The sequence below is a fragment of the Capronia coronata genome (genome assembly GCF_000585585.1).
Source record: "Capronia coronata CBS 617.96 chromosome Unknown acBCG-supercont1.2, whole genome shotgun sequence".
Taxonomy (NCBI): Eukaryota; Fungi; Ascomycota; class Eurotiomycetes; order Chaetothyriales; family Herpotrichiellaceae; genus Capronia; species Capronia coronata.
In genome coordinates, this window is record NW_006912894.1 from 3,464,648 (window position 1) to 3,481,263 (window position 16,616).

A 16,616-nucleotide genomic window follows, 5' to 3' on the forward strand; every position below is an offset into this window, starting at 1 on the left:
CGGCGTCGAGATTCCATTCTCTCGCAGTGTATCTAGGGGATTGTATCCACTGCCCATCGTCTCACCGTCTCACCTGAGCGATATTGACCGAAGGTAATGATGAATGCAATTGAGTGACTCCATAAACTAGCATGTCTCGAGGGGAATCTGTTCGTATCTGGCCCGGAACTCCATCAGCGACGGGCCCTTGATGATAGAGAACAGGCCACGACCCAGTCCACTTGATAGTGGTCGGGGTCTCTAACCAAGTCACCAAATGCCCGCGCTTGTAAAGAGGGAGGTGAATCGGTCGGTCACTGCGATGGGACGGTCAATCAACAATCACCAACATCACTCTGTAATCAATTGTCCCAGTTCCTCGATGAGGAAGGAGTGCGGGCTCCGTGTCTTGATATCATGAGAGTCGATCCAATCACCGGTAGGAATCAACTGGAGTCCCGCCACTGTTCGGGGTCACTTGCCCTCAACTCTGACTTCCATCCTCTATCCTCCTCCACTTGTCCCCGACAACCGTGCCGCATACGGGCCACGGCCGGCAGTGCCAGCGAATGTTGTTCCTCATTCCTTCTCTTTTCTCTTGAAGTCTCCAATCCACCTCCTCCCTTCGCTCTTGCTCGAACAATCAGCTCGTCGGGGCCCACGTGTCAGGTCTGCAACTCATGATGGAAATTCGTGGTTCAAGCAATCAAGTAATGCCGGCCCGATCAGAGAGAGGTAAGGTGCGAGAGGACGGCCGGACGTTTCGTAGGATGTAGTATTGCTGCCCGGGGCCAACGCCTGCGCCTGCAAGGCATAACATCAAAGGAGTAAGGAAGGGCGGAACGTAGAGTGTAACTGTGTAAGGCTCACAGAATTCGCGAAGATGCGAGTTGATGCCGAATACCTGGTGGTAATTGATTGCTTGATCGTCCAGTTCAGTTCAGTCATTCAGACAAGGGATCGATCAGTGGGTAGTGACGAGTAACTAGTAGAGTAAAGATCCAGTAGGAGTAGGAAGGAGTAAATACTGCAGCCTGACGAGCTTCAAGGCGCCGGCGACAGCGATAGCACTTTGTGTTACTGTGTACAAGTTACCACTAGTCAGATATCTAAGATCTTTACATCCAAGTCAAGTCAAGGTTCTTTCTTGTTCTTGTTCATTCTTGAGCAGAGCAACCAGATTCCAGACAACATCGACAATCTCGGTGCCGGCCCTTGAGTCTTGGCCCAAGCAACAAGCAATAAGCAATAAGCAACAAGCAACCAGACCAGGGAGAGGGGGAAAAGGAGAATGCTTGAAGTCTGCCTCATCGGCGCCGGCGGCGTGGGGACCATCGCGGCATATGTCCTGGAGAAGTCGCAGCAGGCTCGCGTCACGGCTGTCTTGCGGTCCAACTATGCCGTCGTCAGGGAGCAAGGCTTCGATATCGATTCCGTGGATCATGGCGACGTTCGTGGCTGGAAGCCTTGGAATAGTAAGTTTCTCCCGGCCCCTATCCACGCTCCTCTTTGTATTTGTATCCATGTCCATCCCCAGCTTCAGTACCGCTACAAGCAAGTCATGATCACTGGACAAGCAAGAAGCAGTTGAAGAAGTGGCAAGGAAAAGGAAGAGGAAAGAGAAGGATACTTGCTGTCCGTTGGAATCGACATGCAGTACTTTCCTTTCTGAAGAAAATATTGTTCAAAGGACGAAAAGGGACAGGAACATGACTGCCCAGATCATCTACCCAGCAAGAACACTTCAATGTCGATATCCCATCCCTCTATCGATCTCTTGTCCTCTTGTGCCCTTCTATTCGTTCTATACTTACTCTGGGTCCCGTTGGGAAATCAGTCGTCCCATCTCTATCTGCAGCCATCCCAAAGCCAGCTACTAGTACCACCACCACCTCCCAAGATCAAGGTCATGTCCAAGGCTACGACTTCGTCGTCATCACGACCAAAGCCCTCCCAGACCTAATCGCCTCGCTGATCCCGGACCTCAACCCGCTCGTGACCCCGGGCAAGACCAGCCTCGTCCTCATCCAGAACGGACTCGACATCGAGGCCCCCCTGGCCGCCGCGTTCCCGGACACGCCGATCCTATCGGGCATCAGTATGATCGGGTCACGACTGACTTCGCCGCGGAGTATCTTCCATGAAGACCCGGATTTGTTGAAGTTGGGTGCGTATTTTCATCATCAAGACGACAGCACAAACAACATACACAACAACAAGAATCACTCGACATCATCATCACAACCAGAACCACAATCATCATCATCCTCCTCCTCCTCTTCCTCATCATTGTTATCCCGTGAAACCCAACTCGCCTCCGCCCGTCGTTTCGTCGACCTCTACAACGCCGGCCTGGGCGACGCGCACGCCAAAACCGGCGCGGAATGTGTCCTGGTCCACGACGTCGTCGCCGCCCGCTGGCGCAAACTCCTCTGGAACGCCTCCTTCAACACCCTGTGCACCTTGCTGCGCATCTCCGTCGGCGAGCTGCAGTCCAGCCCCGGACGCGCCGCGCTGCTGGAACCGGCCATGCGCGAGATCGCCGCCGTCGCCACGGCCGCCGGGTTTGGTGAGACCGTGTCGGACGAGATCGTCGCCGCCATGTTGGACGAGACGCCGGCCTCCAGTCCCTTCCGCCCCAGTATGTTGGTCGATCTGGAGAAGGGCCGGCCGTTTGAGTTGGATGTCATCCTCGGCGCGCCCTTGAGGGTCGCGTCCGAATATAATGTCCCCACCCCGGTTCTGACTCAGGTCTATGAGTTGTTGAGGGTCGTGCAGTGGACACTCCAGCAGAACCAGAAGAAGATCCAAGAGCGATAGGCGGCAGTGAATTCACGCACTCAACTGTAGCCCTTATGGTTATGGAGATCAAAACAAAAGGAAGCCTAAAAGAAGCAGTCAAGACATGTACATGTTCATCATTCTCCGTCACGTTGTCTTGTAAGTATGGGAGTTGTTTTTGCGAGGCTGTTTCAAAGATACGACATGACACGTCTGGCAGACCGCTACATATCTCGAAAATGGCAGGCTACATCGACTTGACCCAGACGCTCGCCCTCTCTGATCACCACAACCAGTCCCCAGTCCACAGAAACAAGACATCGACACAGAAACCGTTCCCCAGTCACTTGTCACTGGTGGTGACGTAGCTCCAGACTCTCTTCCACATGGGCTGAGCATAGTATTGGTCAAGGAAGTGCTCGTCCTCCTCGGTCAAGGGCCGATGGCCAGACACGAGGTCGATCTCGCTGGCACGTCGGAACTTGGTGCGGAAGATCAACTTGTACCCGACAATGGCGACCAAGACGAGCGGGACTCCAAGGTACGTCTCGAAAAAGTCGTAGGCGCTCAGATTGGTCCCTCCGACAGGGTATAAGGCCTCCGCGAACAAGCCCACGAGGACAAGAAACGCGGTGACGCCGAGGAAAACGGGTCCGGCTGGCCAGAACATTGCACGGTATGCATACTTGCCTTCCAAAAGCGTGCTCTTCTGGGCTTTGATGGCGGCGTGGAATCGGACGCTGCAGATGGCAAGCACGACCCACGCGATCATGAAGATGGTCGAGGACACGCTAGAGAACCTGGTTTGAGAGATACTATGTTAGCCTGCAAAGAAGGGGGAAACCACACAAGGGCAGAGTTGTCCTTACCAGGAGAAGACCACGGCACCAGTGTTGCTGCAGTTGATATATGTGAAAGCAATGGTGAAAATGGAAGTCACAAACAGAGCCCAGGTAGGTCGACCTTTACTATCAACCTGCGCCAGCTTCTTAGGCAACTGTCCGGAGAGGGCCATGTGGCGCATGACGCGCGATGCAATGTAAAGAGGCTCCAAGCCACCTGTAGCGGAGATGACCAGGAAGATGGCGTTGAGGATTTGGGGGACCACGTTGATACCGGCGTCGTTGAGGGCGATGACAAGGGGCGAGGCGCTGAGACCCGATCCTCCCAGCAGTCGAGGGTCATTCTCAGGCACAAGGAATGTGATGAAGATGACAATCAGCATGAAGAAGAAGAAGACTCGAACGCCGACACTCTTGACTGCTCGTGGCATGGTGTGTCGAGGGTTCTTGGTCTCGCCGCCCATGATTCCCACGTATACCTGGTCGCCAACTCCCCAAATGGCGTAGATGGCACACAGGCAGGTACCCTGTTATACAGTCAGCTCCCGTCATCTTCTTCATCGCGGCGTTGCCGATCTCCCTCACCTTCACGTTGTGTAGAAACGGCGGAAGCTCACGCCAGTATTGACCATTGTGGACGGTTCCCGTCGGCCCAGCCCCAGCAATCATGGCACAACACGTAAATACCATAATCAGCAGCATAATGACCTTCAGAACCGCGACAGCGTATTGGACTTCTGCAAACACTCTGTTGGGGCAGGCGTGGATACCGAAGGTGATGATAATGATCAGAGTCACTGGTTGAGCGAACGGTCAGCCACTGATCACCTCGATGGAACGCGCTTGCGCGGTGTAGATTTCAGGCAACGTAGTCACTTACTCCACACAGCAACGGGAACAGCATCAGTCCAGTATTGAATGATGACTTGGAAGGCGGCTCCTTCAGAAGCCAGGACGGTCGTCCAGGCCAACCACTCGCCGAAGCCCATTCCAAAGGCCAGGGCAGGATCGACGAAACGGTCTGCGTAGTCGATGAGACTTCCGCTCACAGGGAAGGCCACAGTCAACTCTGTCAACAATTGAAGGGTCACAACGACCTGTGCTGGAGCTTGAGCATCCCTTTCTTGGGCGAATGGACGGAAAGAAGTCACATACCATGGTCATGACCGTTGTATATCCAATGATCATGTTTCCAGGACCGGCATTTCGAAGAGCCTTACCCGTGGAGATGAAGAGACCGGACCCAATGTTGCTTCCCAAGGTCACAATTTGGATGTGACGGGATCGAAATGTGCGACGGTATTGTCCCATGTATCCCTCTCCATGGCGGTTTGTGGTTTCGTCAATGGGCGAGACCGTCCCGACCTTATCGTCTTCTTGTGAAGAGACCTCAGTGATGGGACCTGCGGAGATCTCTTTGGATTCCATCATCTTGTCCTCTTGCATCGTCATTCCAAACGTGAGGAGGTTCGTTTGTCTCCCTCGACCGCCGATGGCAATGACAGTGGCTGGTTGCTGTGATTGGAAGGGTTCTGCAAGGAAGAATGGTACATGCAAATCTCTTTGCCTCTTCTCGTCGGACCTCTTCACGGCACAAAGTAGACCCCAGCCGTTTTATACAACGCAATATCCTGGAGAAGAGGGTCGATTCCGGGTTATCTGAGTACGCCCCCATGCCTTACCTCAGCCACTGAACACTCTTCATCCTCATAGGTACTATCTTGTGCCATGTCTCGTGCAAAGTAAGGTAAGAATGAAGGTAGGTTATTCCGAGCTTATCTAGTCCAGGCGGGCCCGTTCGTCCTGCTACCTGGCATAGAGAGGTCGAACATGAGGGTGGGTTCAGTTGAGGATGTAGCAATTCAAAGCAACACATGGCTGCCACAGAAGAAAACGAGTGCTGGCAAGTGACCCCGAGTCCAGTCCAGCCGAGCCTTATCCCTGTCAGCCATTGTACCTTAGGTCGTGTCTAAGCGTTGAATCTCCATTTCGTGTGGAGCTTAGCATCTCTTCGACCGAGTCAGATAGCTAGTGGCGGCCCTTTACTTGGACTGGTGGTTCGCGTACTTTTGTCATAGGGGGCTTGATAAGAGTAGGTAGAGACGCTGTGGATCCGGGATGCTCTGATATCAGCTACCACTGGCAGCAATTTGAACTGAAGCATCGTCGATGATAAGACGTAGGAAGATGATGAACGCAAAGGATGTTGAGCCGAGATACGCAGCGGTGGATGTTGGTGGTTTGTGATTGTGGTGATTTGTGGTCGTGGTGGGCGCAGGGAAGGAAGGGCACGGCCGCGAAAGGTGCGACTGAGAACCATCTACCGAGGTTCGCTTCTCCTGGTAATAGTAACAACATCTTTTACGTCGTCCTACAGTATAGAGATCACAGTGGTATGATTTGAATGGAGCCGACTTCAGGGTGCATTGATACTTCCTCATCGGGTCCAAAGCCGCGTCCTCGCCTCTCGAGGGTGTCCCTCCTGTGCCCTGTAACAAACCCTGGGACTAACCTCACGGTCTCCTCTTCGCACCCTACTATACACAACCATAGTTGATATTGCACAACAATAGGGCCCTGGACAGGGCAGGATCGCAGTCACGGCACGGGCGCAGCCTCCGCCATCTCATTGTTTGGCCAGCTCATGTCAAGACAAGCGTAGCATCCCATTCTCGCACCACATCGACCCATGAAGCATAGGGGAGCTTCTGGTCATATCTCCTCCAAACCTCGTCCACCACCTGTTCGGCAATCTCAAGGTTTCGACCGCCGTATCGTCTGGCTAGACTGGCCCACATGCGCAGTTTCTGTCTGATGGGTTCCCGTATTGCCTCCGAAGCCACCATGAACCAAGGCCACAGAAGCGCTGGAGCGTTGATGCCCGTCCGCATTTTGATCTCTTCCTGGTCGTTCAGGTGGTCTGCTGCGCTCTCCACATAATGCTGGAGCACCATGCGGTTGACTGACCTCACCCTACGGAAGAACGTCACAACCAGCGCATCATGCATGGCTTGCACCAGGTGTGATCCAATTTGAGGATCGTATGCCGACGACGACTCTACCGCGCACGTCTCCTCATCTGAAGGCTGCCAATTGCAGATTTGTTCCTCGAGAGCCTCACAACGGTGTTGAAAACCGCAGTTTGAAGAAGAACTGCTGCCGGGAGTCTGGCCATCCTCTTCGAGCTCTTTGGCCAGGTTGGACACTTTGGATATTAGGGTGAGCAGAGACCGCGGCACACCATATATGCGAACAAACATGTGGTAGTCATCTTTGTGTTGGGCGAGCGAATCGAGGCTGCTATGAAGAGCAGGTGACAACGATGGTCCTAGGATCCGAGAAGTGAAGCCGCCTGGCTCTCCACCAGCTAGTGCTTGCGGGATGCCGTACTGTGCCTGATCAGGGCCAGGCAGCGCTCTAGAGACGTGGGTGCTGGTGTAGATAATGTAGAGATAGGAATAGATCTGATGCAATGCAGCGACTTTGCTGGATTTGAAAGACGAGTTGCGTGCTCGTCCCCCAACGTACATGTCGATCATCTTCTTCGCATGTTGTAGGTAGATGTGAGCACTGTTGAGCTTGCCGCTTGTCACACTGATGGTCACCATACTCAGCAATGTCATCAACAACTCCCTGTACACTTCTTGGTCGTCATAGTTTTCGTGCTGGGAATGGAGACAGAGCTGAATTTGAGCCGTTGCCATATCCTGGAAAGATGATCCTTTTTCCAACCAGTAATTACACATCTCGTTTGAGTTGGATGGAGGAGTGCCCGAGGCAGAGTATCTCGTCGCATCTTGGGAGCGTTTCTCGAGTCGCATGGACCAGGGGATTTTGGACCCGAGATGGTTAGCTGAGATTGAAAGTAGGGCATAGAAGAGCGCCATTCTTGCGCTGTTGGTGCTTCCGAAAACAAGGAGGTCTGCCATGGTGCTCATAGCGCACGGGAAATGAATAGTCCTCCAGGGTGACTGAGGATTGGGTAGATGACACATGTAATCAACCACCTCAGTGGAATAATATTCGAGTAGGAAGCGGGCCTCGGAGGGGATCTTGGATATGTTCTCAATGTTGGACAACGACCTTGGAATCCTTTCTAGAGTTGGCTGTCCCGACCAATGTAATTGGTCCACCGTCGCGGACAGCGTGAAGTTCTGTCTCTGAGTATCGCCATTCCTCGTACGAATCACGGGGGATATATGGTTAGGGTCAAATGGTGCGAAAATACTTTGCATGGATGAATCAGCCAGTCCTAGATCAGGCGTCTCGAAGGGTCCGGAGGAATAATCATAGCCTCCAGCTCCATTCGATATACCAGCGTGCCCTGGTCGCAAGAGTTGGTCTGAGATTGTCGCCCCAGCGTTGTCATGCGTCATATCAAGCCAAGGCAGGGCAAGCTCCCCCATGCCATCAAGCCAGGGCATTGCGATCTCTTCACTGGAGCCAGCAATCGCCTGGCTCATGTCGAACAGTCCGGTCGGCACATCCTCAGGGCTTGGCTCGCTCTGTATATGTGTCGAGGAACGCACATCGGTTTCGGGACTGCCAAGGACATCATCCTCAACCCTTCCGGGCTGATAGACAGACTCTGGGAGGAAGACGCCGAAAGGGCCAATATCGTGGCGAAGCAGTGAACGGCCAGAAAGCTGCTCACCCAGAGCGTCGAGGTCATCAATGGCGCGATTGATGTTTCCATCTTGATCTCCATTGAGGAATTCCTTCTGTATCTTACGGACCATGTCCACCCTTTCTCGATCTGTACGCCATACTATCAGTGGGGGAGGGAAGCGAGAGAAGACTTGCGTGACCTACCCGTAAACAAAGGGCGACGGCGGTGAGCAGGCTCAGATGAAGTGTTCTTCTTTCCTTTGGCCGAGCACTTCGTCCTCTGGAGTTCCGGATCAGTCTCCTTCGTTCCAGGGCGGTCCTTGTTGTAAGACAGCCACGACAGTTTGACCCCATAGCCCTGGCATTCGACGCCGAGGGCGATGCATCGTTTGCAGGCGGGCCGAGTATCGTCGCATTTTAACTTGCGTTCACGACAGGTATAGCAGCCGGTCAGTGTCCGAGTGCGCAGTTTGTCGGGTCTCGTTTGCGACATTGAAGCTACAATCTCTGAACGAGATCATCCCGAGCATTGTTTATTCTACCGAGTCAGAGGTTGGCAAAGGCATGGACTCGATGGTATGAGTTATGTCATAACTGATGAAGCTCGTGCTTGATTGGAATCTCTAGGACTTGGAAGACAACAAGCTGCGTCACGACAAGAGAGTCTTGTAGAACGTCTGATAAGATGCCCAACTTGAAGTTGGTACATTGTATTGACTGTTTCAACTCTCGTAACGAGCCATTCGGCCCAGCTGCGTTTCCGCACGTCTGCTTCAACGTACTCACGTGATCCAGGGGCGCTGTCACGTGCCTCAGATCTCGAGCCAATATTGAGTGCCAACCAGCCTGCAAAACCGTCCCGAGTCACAAAACACCATCTATGTGGCTCTAACTTCAACTGTATGACAAAAGGGTATATCAACACTGACCCCAAGCCGACCTCCATGTGGACTCGCCTTTAGGCCCGCCAAGAACGCCCAACGCCGTCTGGAGGGAAAACCATCAAACGACCAGATATTATAGACCTGTGTCACGTTTGTTCCCACGGTGTGAGCTGTACCTATCTTCTCCTCCAAAAATGCCGCCGACCAGATCATGCTGCAAGCGGAGTCCAGGAGCAATCCATCTCTGACATGGAATAAGTACGCGGGGCAATCAAGAGCCACAATTCCCAGAGATATGAAGTGCCGTGAAAGTTGACGTCTTCGAGGGCAATCCTTGAGGAGCAACTGTACCGCATTGAGGGCATAGAATGGCCATCTCCCTAAAATGGGTCATGTTTCTCAAGAAGAAGACCTTTGAGACCAAGCAATACCATGTCCTGCCTCGCCTCATCGGACACATGCCATTGTCGGTGATATTCGTACTCTAGAAAGCCTCAGGCAAGGTGAGCTGCTTTGCGTCCGTCCGATGCTCATTTGGTCGTCGTCCTGAGGGATGCATATGACGATGCCAGGTACTGCCAGGCTGTCGCTAAGGGCGTTGCCGACCCAACGGCTCCGGTAGAGTCGCTGACCTGAGAATCGGTGGACTTGGAAGGAGAGATGGGAGTTGTGGATGATGTTATAGCGGCCAATCTTTGGTGTAGATCGCGCACAATCTCAGAACAGAGTTCAAACAGCCGAGGGGTTTCTCTGATAACATAGTCCTTCTCCTCGTCACGGAGCAACGAAGCTGCCGCCAGGAATCGTTCCTGAAACAATGCTTTGAGATGTTCTCCCTCGGGGTCAGAATCCCCGCTGTCTCCGAACTCCCAGAACGAGAGCGGCAGCGGCTCTCCTCGCCAGAAGTCAGAACCTTGGGAGACGAGCTGCTTCCGGATCCATCGCCCGCCATTGAACAAAGCGAGATACATGGCCCAAGTATAGCTTAGCAGGACGTGAGGCTTTGCAGAGAGTATTTCATGGATCCGCGAGTGGTAGACTTTGAAATCATCCTCTAACATAGTGATCTCTCTGGCCGCTGATTCTCCTAACCTTGTCTTGATTGATTCAAGATCCTCTCGTAATCGACTGGTTCGCATAAGTTGAGGCAGGTATAGTCGGTCATATATTTCCTGGAGGCGAGGCTCTAGGCGATCACCCACGCGACAAGTGGCGAGAAATTCCTCAAAAGCAAAATAGATCTGGCCAAAGGAGGCCATGCCTTTGGCGTAAACGAGTGGACTGTCCACATGCGGAGACAAACATAAAGATAGTCGTGCGACTATTTGCGTATTCAAGGCATGATGCTCTTCGCGTGTCGCGGCGCGTAGTTCCAACGGAAGCGAGGGACGCGTCTCCGAAGGACGGGACGATTTGTCTTCCATGATCTCGGAACCAGGTCTTTCGGGAAAGCAAAGTCTAAATTCAAGCAGAATATCCAGAGAAGGATTGTATATAGCCCAGTGGCGATGGAACGGAGAGGAAGAGAGGTGAAGGGTGAAGGATGAAGGATGAAGGAGAAGAGAATAACGAATGCTACCACCAGTATCCCACCGATATCGCCATGATGGCGAATTCGGATTCTAATGGTAGTCTACCGGAACTTGAATTGACACCATCACGACACGGTCCAAGACTGTCACTGACTCCGGGAATTGTAAGACCACAAAGTCGGATCTCGCCCTGGCCTGCTTCGCCCGGTGGATCGTGCCGGGAAATACTAGTAGGATGCCGCAGTGGTAGGGGCGCCGAGTACGGAGGTCGTAGGAGAAAGGGCATAGCAAGCACTGTACTGCAGTACATACTACATGGCCTTGGGTTTCTTCGGGCAGACAGCGGCGATTCGATGATGAAATTGATTCATCTTTGGCATCACTCAGGGGTAAAATGCAGATGATCTGTTGGTTGGTTCAGGATGGAGATGGATAGGATAAGTTACAGAGTAGATGAATGAATGCCTAGGTCTGTATCTTTGCACCTAAAGTAGCGGGATCTGATCCGTTGCTAGACACCTATAAAGAAGGACACACAACACCCCTCAGGTTCTTTATTAGGTGCCTAAGGAGCCTACTACTATAAACGGCCTCCTGGAAATTATTACGCTTAAGATTAAAACATCCGCCGTATCCCCCGGTAGAAACACGTAGTAACTCACGGTTAAACGTCGGTAGGTAGTGATATACCACTGTGGATCTACGGTAAACCAATAGTAGCGAAGCCCATCAAGAGCGCGGGGAGGTAGTAGTAATAGGTAGAATAGGTACCTGGTACCTGGTTATTAGAGTCTCCCAACTACCATATCTCCCACTCACTCACTCACTCACTCATTCATCCACCCACCTTGATTTGCACGAAAGAACTCGGAGCTTACATCAACCCATACTCAATTCGCTGTACCCCTTCACAACATCAACAACATGTCCATTGGAGTAGCAATCCTCGGTGGAGGTAAGTTGTGTTCTGCTCTTGATCCTCACTCAGACCGGTCCTAATGACATTTGATGGTAGGCATTTTTGCCAGAGAAGAGCACAAGGTGGGCAAGAGATTTTCTGACCGCGTCAATTCTCTGTACTGACGCTAACTGCTCTAGCCGGCTGTGGCGACTGCAAAGGAGCTCAGCTTGAAGGCTGTCTACTCACGCTCTCTCAAGTCCGCCAAATCCCTCGAGGTGGACGAGTCCAAGGTCGATCTCTACTCAGAGGAGTCTGGAGCTGGGAAGTCGCTCGATGATCTGCTAGCTCGATCAGATATCCAAGCAGTCATCATCGCCTTGCCCATCAAAAATCAACCAGACTACATCCGCAAAGCATTGCTGGCAGGAAAGCATGTTCTGTCGGAGAAGCCCGTGGCCGAGAATGTCAAGGACGCCGTCGAGCTCATCAAGTGGTATCGCACTGAGATCGCACCGAAGAACGTGACATGGGCGGTGGCAGAGAACGTCAGATATATGAACTCCTTCGAGCATGCTGCTGAAGCTGCCGAGACCAAGGGGCGACGACTGACTTTCCGATGTCGCATGCAAACTCTGGTCGAAGGGGGCAAGTACTTTGAAACCTCGTAAGAAAATTACTGTGCTCGAAGCAGACAAGGTAACTGACTACAAACTAGATGGCGCAAGACACCTACGCATCAGGGAGGCTTCTTGCTGGACGGGGGTGTTCACTTTACAGCAGGCCTGCGGATGATGTTGGGCAAGGACAATCCTTTAGTCACACTGTCGGCCCACTCTGCTCAACTTCAGGAGCATCTACCCCCCGTCGATACCGTCGAGGCCACGGGCAAAACCAAGAATGGCGCTGTTGGAACCATCTCGATCTCGTTTGGCACGACGGCAAAGGGCAGCGAGTGGACCATCGGTGGCGACAAAGGGTACGTAAGCCTATCCAAGGATGAAGTCACAGTCGATGGCAAGACCGAGAAGGTCGAGGATGATGGCACCGGCGTGGGACCGGAAGTGAGGGCCTGGGGCAATGCTCTAGCAACCGGTATCGTCAACGAGAAGCAGACACCAGAACAGGCACTGGCGGACCTGGAGCTGGTTGAGGCCATGCTTCGTAGCGGAGAGCAGGGCGGCATACCGATCAAGTTGGAGCACCAGGAACTCTAGTGACAAGTATCTCTGTCAATATGCTCGAACCAGATCTAGAAAAAAACAGTTGAATTGCGATAGACATATTGAGCATAATCATAGAGACATTCTCGATACACGGCGATGACGGTAGTGATGCGCATGATGCACCGTAGCCCGCGTCTCAGTCCAAATTGAACCTGGGTGCCGCAATAATGACCACGCCCAAAACAGCTTAGGGCACTTTCTCAATCGCCCACAAATTTGGAACTCTTGGCGCAGAAATTGAGCGTCTGCGAAGTTGCGACTTGGAGAACTCGAAGACAACGACTTCCACCACCTCTTGCATCTGCTTCAAGCGCCACGGCCCATACCCGACAAGGTTCGATTTATCAAGCTCGAAAATTTACCATTCATTACTGACCGTTGCGCAGATGGTTTCCGCAAAGAAGCACGTTCCCATCATCAAGAAGCACCCCAAGAAGTGGCACCGACATCAGTCCGACACATTCAAGTGTGTGCCTTCAGCATGGAGAAAACCAAAGGGTATCGACAACCGAGTTCGAAGACGGTTTAAGGGCCAGATGGTCATGCCATCGGTATGTTAAAACTTGAGGAATCCGAGAGGGATTACGCCGCATGAGGGACAATCAGCAGAATCACCTCGAGGCGGCAAGGGACACGCTGGGGAATATTGTGCTGACGAGGCGATTCACAGATTGGTTATGGCTCGAACAAGAAGACCCGACACATGATGCCCTCAGGCCACAAGGCTTTCCTCGTTCACAACCCCCGAGACGTCGACCTCCTTCTCATGCACAACCGAACCTATGCCGCCGAGATTGCATCTGCCGTTTCCTCGAGAAAGCGTGTTGAGATTGTCGCCAAGGCGAAGGCGTTGGGTGTCAAGGTCACCAACCCCAAGGCCAAGCTCACGACCGAGTCATAAGCTGGGGGCTTTGGGACGGGTGCGGGAGATTGTGGTGGTTGTACTAGACGACGATTCGACGAAAGGTCCATTACACCAGATCCTGGATGGTTTATGGTGCGCATTAAGAATATGGCTACGACGCCCTTTTGCGGTTGACATCCGGGTTATGGGGATCGTACGGACCGTGTGGTCGACATGAGAGCAAAAGATCAAAAATCGATACCATTTCAACCATATCTGGGTTCTCTTCGGTCATAATTTGGCTGTTTCCTTGTCCTTCTCGAGGAGTTGCGTCAGTCCTTCTCTCATACGAGGCTCCATTCCGTCTTTGGCCGGTCGCCGCCCTTTGGATTCCACAAAGACATGGATCGAGCCCCCCACAGCTTTCACTTGCTCATTGCCCTGCTCAAAGATGCCCACCTCATACATGACACTAGACTTGCCCAGCTTGACAACTCTCAGACCCAGGTCGAGCACCGATGGATATCCGACGGATCCAAAGTAGTCACAATACGTGCTGACCACCAAGCCCACTTGCTGCGAAGTTGCTGGGTCGAGACCGCATTTCTCGATCAAGTAAGCATTGACTATCGAGTCGATCAGAAAGGCGTAGATGCTGTTGTTCATATGATGGTAGACATCATTGTCCGACCTGCGCGAGAAATAAGTTTCTCTCCTGCCGCGGCAACAGGTCTGGAGACGAACCAACGAGTTCTGTAGTCGAGATGATAGGGGTAGTCGCCAGGCTTCCTGTTCCGCTTAGAAGCAATATCCAATCCCAACATTTTGTCCCTGAGCTATAAGACCAAGATAGGCTGATCAAGGATTGCGAAAGGAAATAAGTACGTATTCAAAGTCTGAGGTTTGGCGCCATGAATCCCCGTGCCGCGGCTACTAAAATGGCGACCACCCGTACTAAGTACTACGAGGGAAAAAATCAAAGTCCGCAGTATCGACTTGTTTAGGTAAAGAGCAACGACTGTCTTTACGTCTCAAGACAGTCCAACAACATGTCAAATTTACGGTAGTCTGAAAATCGCATAAGCATCCCTGGCTCTCTCACCACGTGTGCTTGCCTACCTGGCGAGCCGCGGCCGATATCCCACGCGCAGCATGGCCTTAACCACAGTGGAAATCAAGCCTAAGCCATCCAACGACGACAGGATGCCATTCGAAGACCCTCTGTCGACAATCGCTCCATGCGACCCATGGCCTCGACCCTACTACCACGAAAACGGCCTACGACGGGTTGCGCCCTATGACTTTACTTACAACACATTTTGCAAACAACGATGGCGCGGCCGGGAACTCCTCGACATCTTTGGATCCGAGTTTCGCGACCGCACCCGCGAGTACTACAAGGACGCGATTGAGGCAGGGAAAATAGCGGTCAATGGGGAACCATGTAAAGATATCCATACTGTTGTCAAGAACGGGGATCTCATCTCACACACCCTGCACAGACACGAGCCTCCGGTCACTGCACAACCGATTCGAGTCATCCATGAAACGGACGAAATGATTGTGATCGACAAGCCTGCTGGCGTACCTGTTCATCCTGCCGGCCGGTACAACTACAACTCTGTGGTCGAGATCATGAAAGCAGAACGGGACCATGCTTTCAAACCTTTGCCTTGCAACCGGCTGGACCGTCTAACCAGTGGAGTCATGTTCATCGGCAAAACGCCCCGAGAGGCGGAAACGATCAGTGAGAAGCTACGTGGACGGACGGTGCGCAAGGAATACGTCGCAAGAGTCAAGGGAAGATTTCCAGATGGGGAGGGCTGGGATGGCGACCCGATGCGAGGCGGCGTGGTCAAGTGCGAAGAAAGCATTCTCCAGATCAGCCCGATCCTTGGTCTCAACCGAGCAAGAGCGAGTGGGAAGTCTGCAAAGACACTGTTCCGACGGTTGGCATATTATCCACACAAGTCATCCAAGTCGGCCGAGACCACCGGTGAACAGGGCTCGACGGGCACATCCTCTGGCGAGCAAGTGGCCCAGCCTGCGCCTCCCATTTCTGGGGCCGAAGATGAAGGCTACAGTATTGTCCATTGCCTGCCTTTGACGGGCCGTACCCATCAAATCCGCGTGCACCTGCAGTTCCTTGGACATCCCATCACCAACGACCCCATCTACAGCAATAGAGCCGTCTTTGGGCCGAGCTTGGCACGGAATGAATCTACGGGCGAGAACGACGAGGAAATCATTGCGAAACTGCAAAGGGTAGGCAAAACTGAGGTATCAGATTCCCTTTCGTACGAGCAAGAACGGTTGGCGAAGCTCGTGGATCAAACCCAACAGATGACCGTTTCGGACGCGGCCAAACTTGATGCACATACTTCCGATGTCTCGCAGGCGGACCCGCACTTCAAACCTTTGGATTCAGGAACTCTTCACGCCGGAACCCTGGCAAGCCCAGGGGAGGACCCGATGCACGACGATGCGCAGTACGGCGCGTTCGTGAAGGCACATGACGAAATGGTGGCCGACTACAATAAGCGGAAAGGGGAGAAAATGACTGGAGAGAAATGTCCCGTGTGCGACACGCCATTATATTCAGATCCGGGGCCGCACGAGCTGGGCATTTACCTCCATGCAATATCCTATGCAGATGTAGGGGGGAGCTGGAGCTATCGCAGTCCAGTACCTCAATGGGCCTTTCCACCTGCCGGAATGGAGGGCCCGAGGGATATTGGAAGCTGGGAGTATCATGGGGAGGAAGTGCTGGACATTGGCGATGAGAAAGAAAACGAGAAGTTGAAGAATCGTCTAGGGGAGAAGAAGAACAAGGAAGACAGTTGACGTTGATGCTGAGCATGGGATCATATCTCAGGTTCCAATCTGACGATTTCTAGGCAATTGTATAGCAATAGACATATTAGCTGCCGCCCTTGCGAAGGATAGCCTAGCGAGAACCAGAGAGGCGTCGATATAAGGCTGAATGAGGCCGTGCAGTTGTTCTCTTCTTCTGTAGAGGTTC

General features: G+C 52.7%; 8 protein-coding genes across 8 annotated transcripts; 4 read left to right on the forward strand and 4 right to left on the reverse strand.

The window, feature by feature from the left end:
• Window positions 1-1,270: 1,270 nt before the first annotated feature.
• A1O1_02928 (2-dehydropantoate 2-reductase) lies at window positions 1,271-2,799 on the forward strand (the record flags this gene model as incomplete). Its single annotated transcript, XM_007723836.1, has 2 exons — window positions 1,271-1,454; window positions 1,817-2,799. The coding sequence occupies 2 exons, from the start codon at window positions 1,271-1,273 to the stop codon at window positions 2,797-2,799; spliced, it is 1,167 nt and encodes a 388-aa protein (XP_007722026.1).
• Window positions 2,800-3,103: 304 nt separating this feature from the next.
• Window positions 3,104-5,048, reverse strand: A1O1_02929 (uncharacterized protein; the record flags this gene model as incomplete). Its single annotated transcript, XM_007723837.1, has 5 exons — window positions 3,104-3,560; window positions 3,630-4,129; window positions 4,188-4,399; window positions 4,483-4,699; window positions 4,758-5,048. 5 exons carry the CDS (start codon window positions 5,046-5,048, stop codon window positions 3,104-3,106), a joined length of 1,677 nt encoding a protein of 558 aa, XP_007722027.1.
• Window positions 5,049-6,244: 1,196 nt separating this feature from the next.
• Window positions 6,245-8,703, reverse strand: A1O1_02930 (uncharacterized protein; the record flags this gene model as incomplete). Its single annotated transcript, XM_007723838.1, has 2 exons — window positions 6,245-8,358; window positions 8,415-8,703. The coding sequence occupies 2 exons, from the start codon at window positions 8,701-8,703 to the stop codon at window positions 6,245-6,247; spliced, it is 2,403 nt and encodes an 800-aa protein (XP_007722028.1).
• A 921-nt stretch (window positions 8,704-9,624) lies between these two features.
• A1O1_02931 (uncharacterized protein) lies at window positions 9,625-10,518 on the reverse strand (the record flags this gene model as incomplete). Its single annotated transcript, XM_007723839.1, has 1 exon — window positions 9,625-10,518. One exon carries the CDS (start codon window positions 10,516-10,518, stop codon window positions 9,625-9,627), a length of 894 nt encoding a protein of 297 aa, XP_007722029.1.
• Window positions 10,519-11,550: 1,032 nt separating this feature from the next.
• Window positions 11,551-12,741, forward strand: A1O1_02932 (uncharacterized protein; the record flags this gene model as incomplete). Its single annotated transcript, XM_007723840.1, has 4 exons — window positions 11,551-11,581; window positions 11,642-11,667; window positions 11,725-12,191; window positions 12,243-12,741. The coding sequence occupies 4 exons, from the start codon at window positions 11,551-11,553 to the stop codon at window positions 12,739-12,741; spliced, it is 1,023 nt and encodes a 340-aa protein (XP_007722030.1).
• Window positions 12,742-13,136: 395 nt separating this feature from the next.
• A1O1_02933 (60S ribosomal protein L32) lies at window positions 13,137-13,651 on the forward strand (the record flags this gene model as incomplete). Its single annotated transcript, XM_007723841.1, has 2 exons — window positions 13,137-13,301; window positions 13,421-13,651. The coding sequence occupies 2 exons, from the start codon at window positions 13,137-13,139 to the stop codon at window positions 13,649-13,651; spliced, it is 396 nt and encodes a 131-aa protein (XP_007722031.1).
• Window positions 13,652-13,885: 234 nt separating this feature from the next.
• Window positions 13,886-14,418, reverse strand: A1O1_02934 (acyl-CoA thioester hydrolase; the record flags this gene model as incomplete). Its single annotated transcript, XM_007723842.1, has 2 exons — window positions 13,886-14,285; window positions 14,339-14,418. The coding sequence occupies 2 exons, from the start codon at window positions 14,416-14,418 to the stop codon at window positions 13,886-13,888; spliced, it is 480 nt and encodes a 159-aa protein (XP_007722032.1).
• Window positions 14,419-14,746: 328 nt separating this feature from the next.
• A1O1_02935 (pseudouridylate synthase) lies at window positions 14,747-16,438 on the forward strand (the record flags this gene model as incomplete). The annotated part of the gene is made up of 1 exon (XM_007723843.1): window positions 14,747-16,438. The coding sequence occupies one exon, from the start codon at window positions 14,747-14,749 to the stop codon at window positions 16,436-16,438; it is 1,692 nt and encodes a 563-aa protein (XP_007722033.1).
• Window positions 16,439-16,616: the final 178 nt, after the last annotated feature.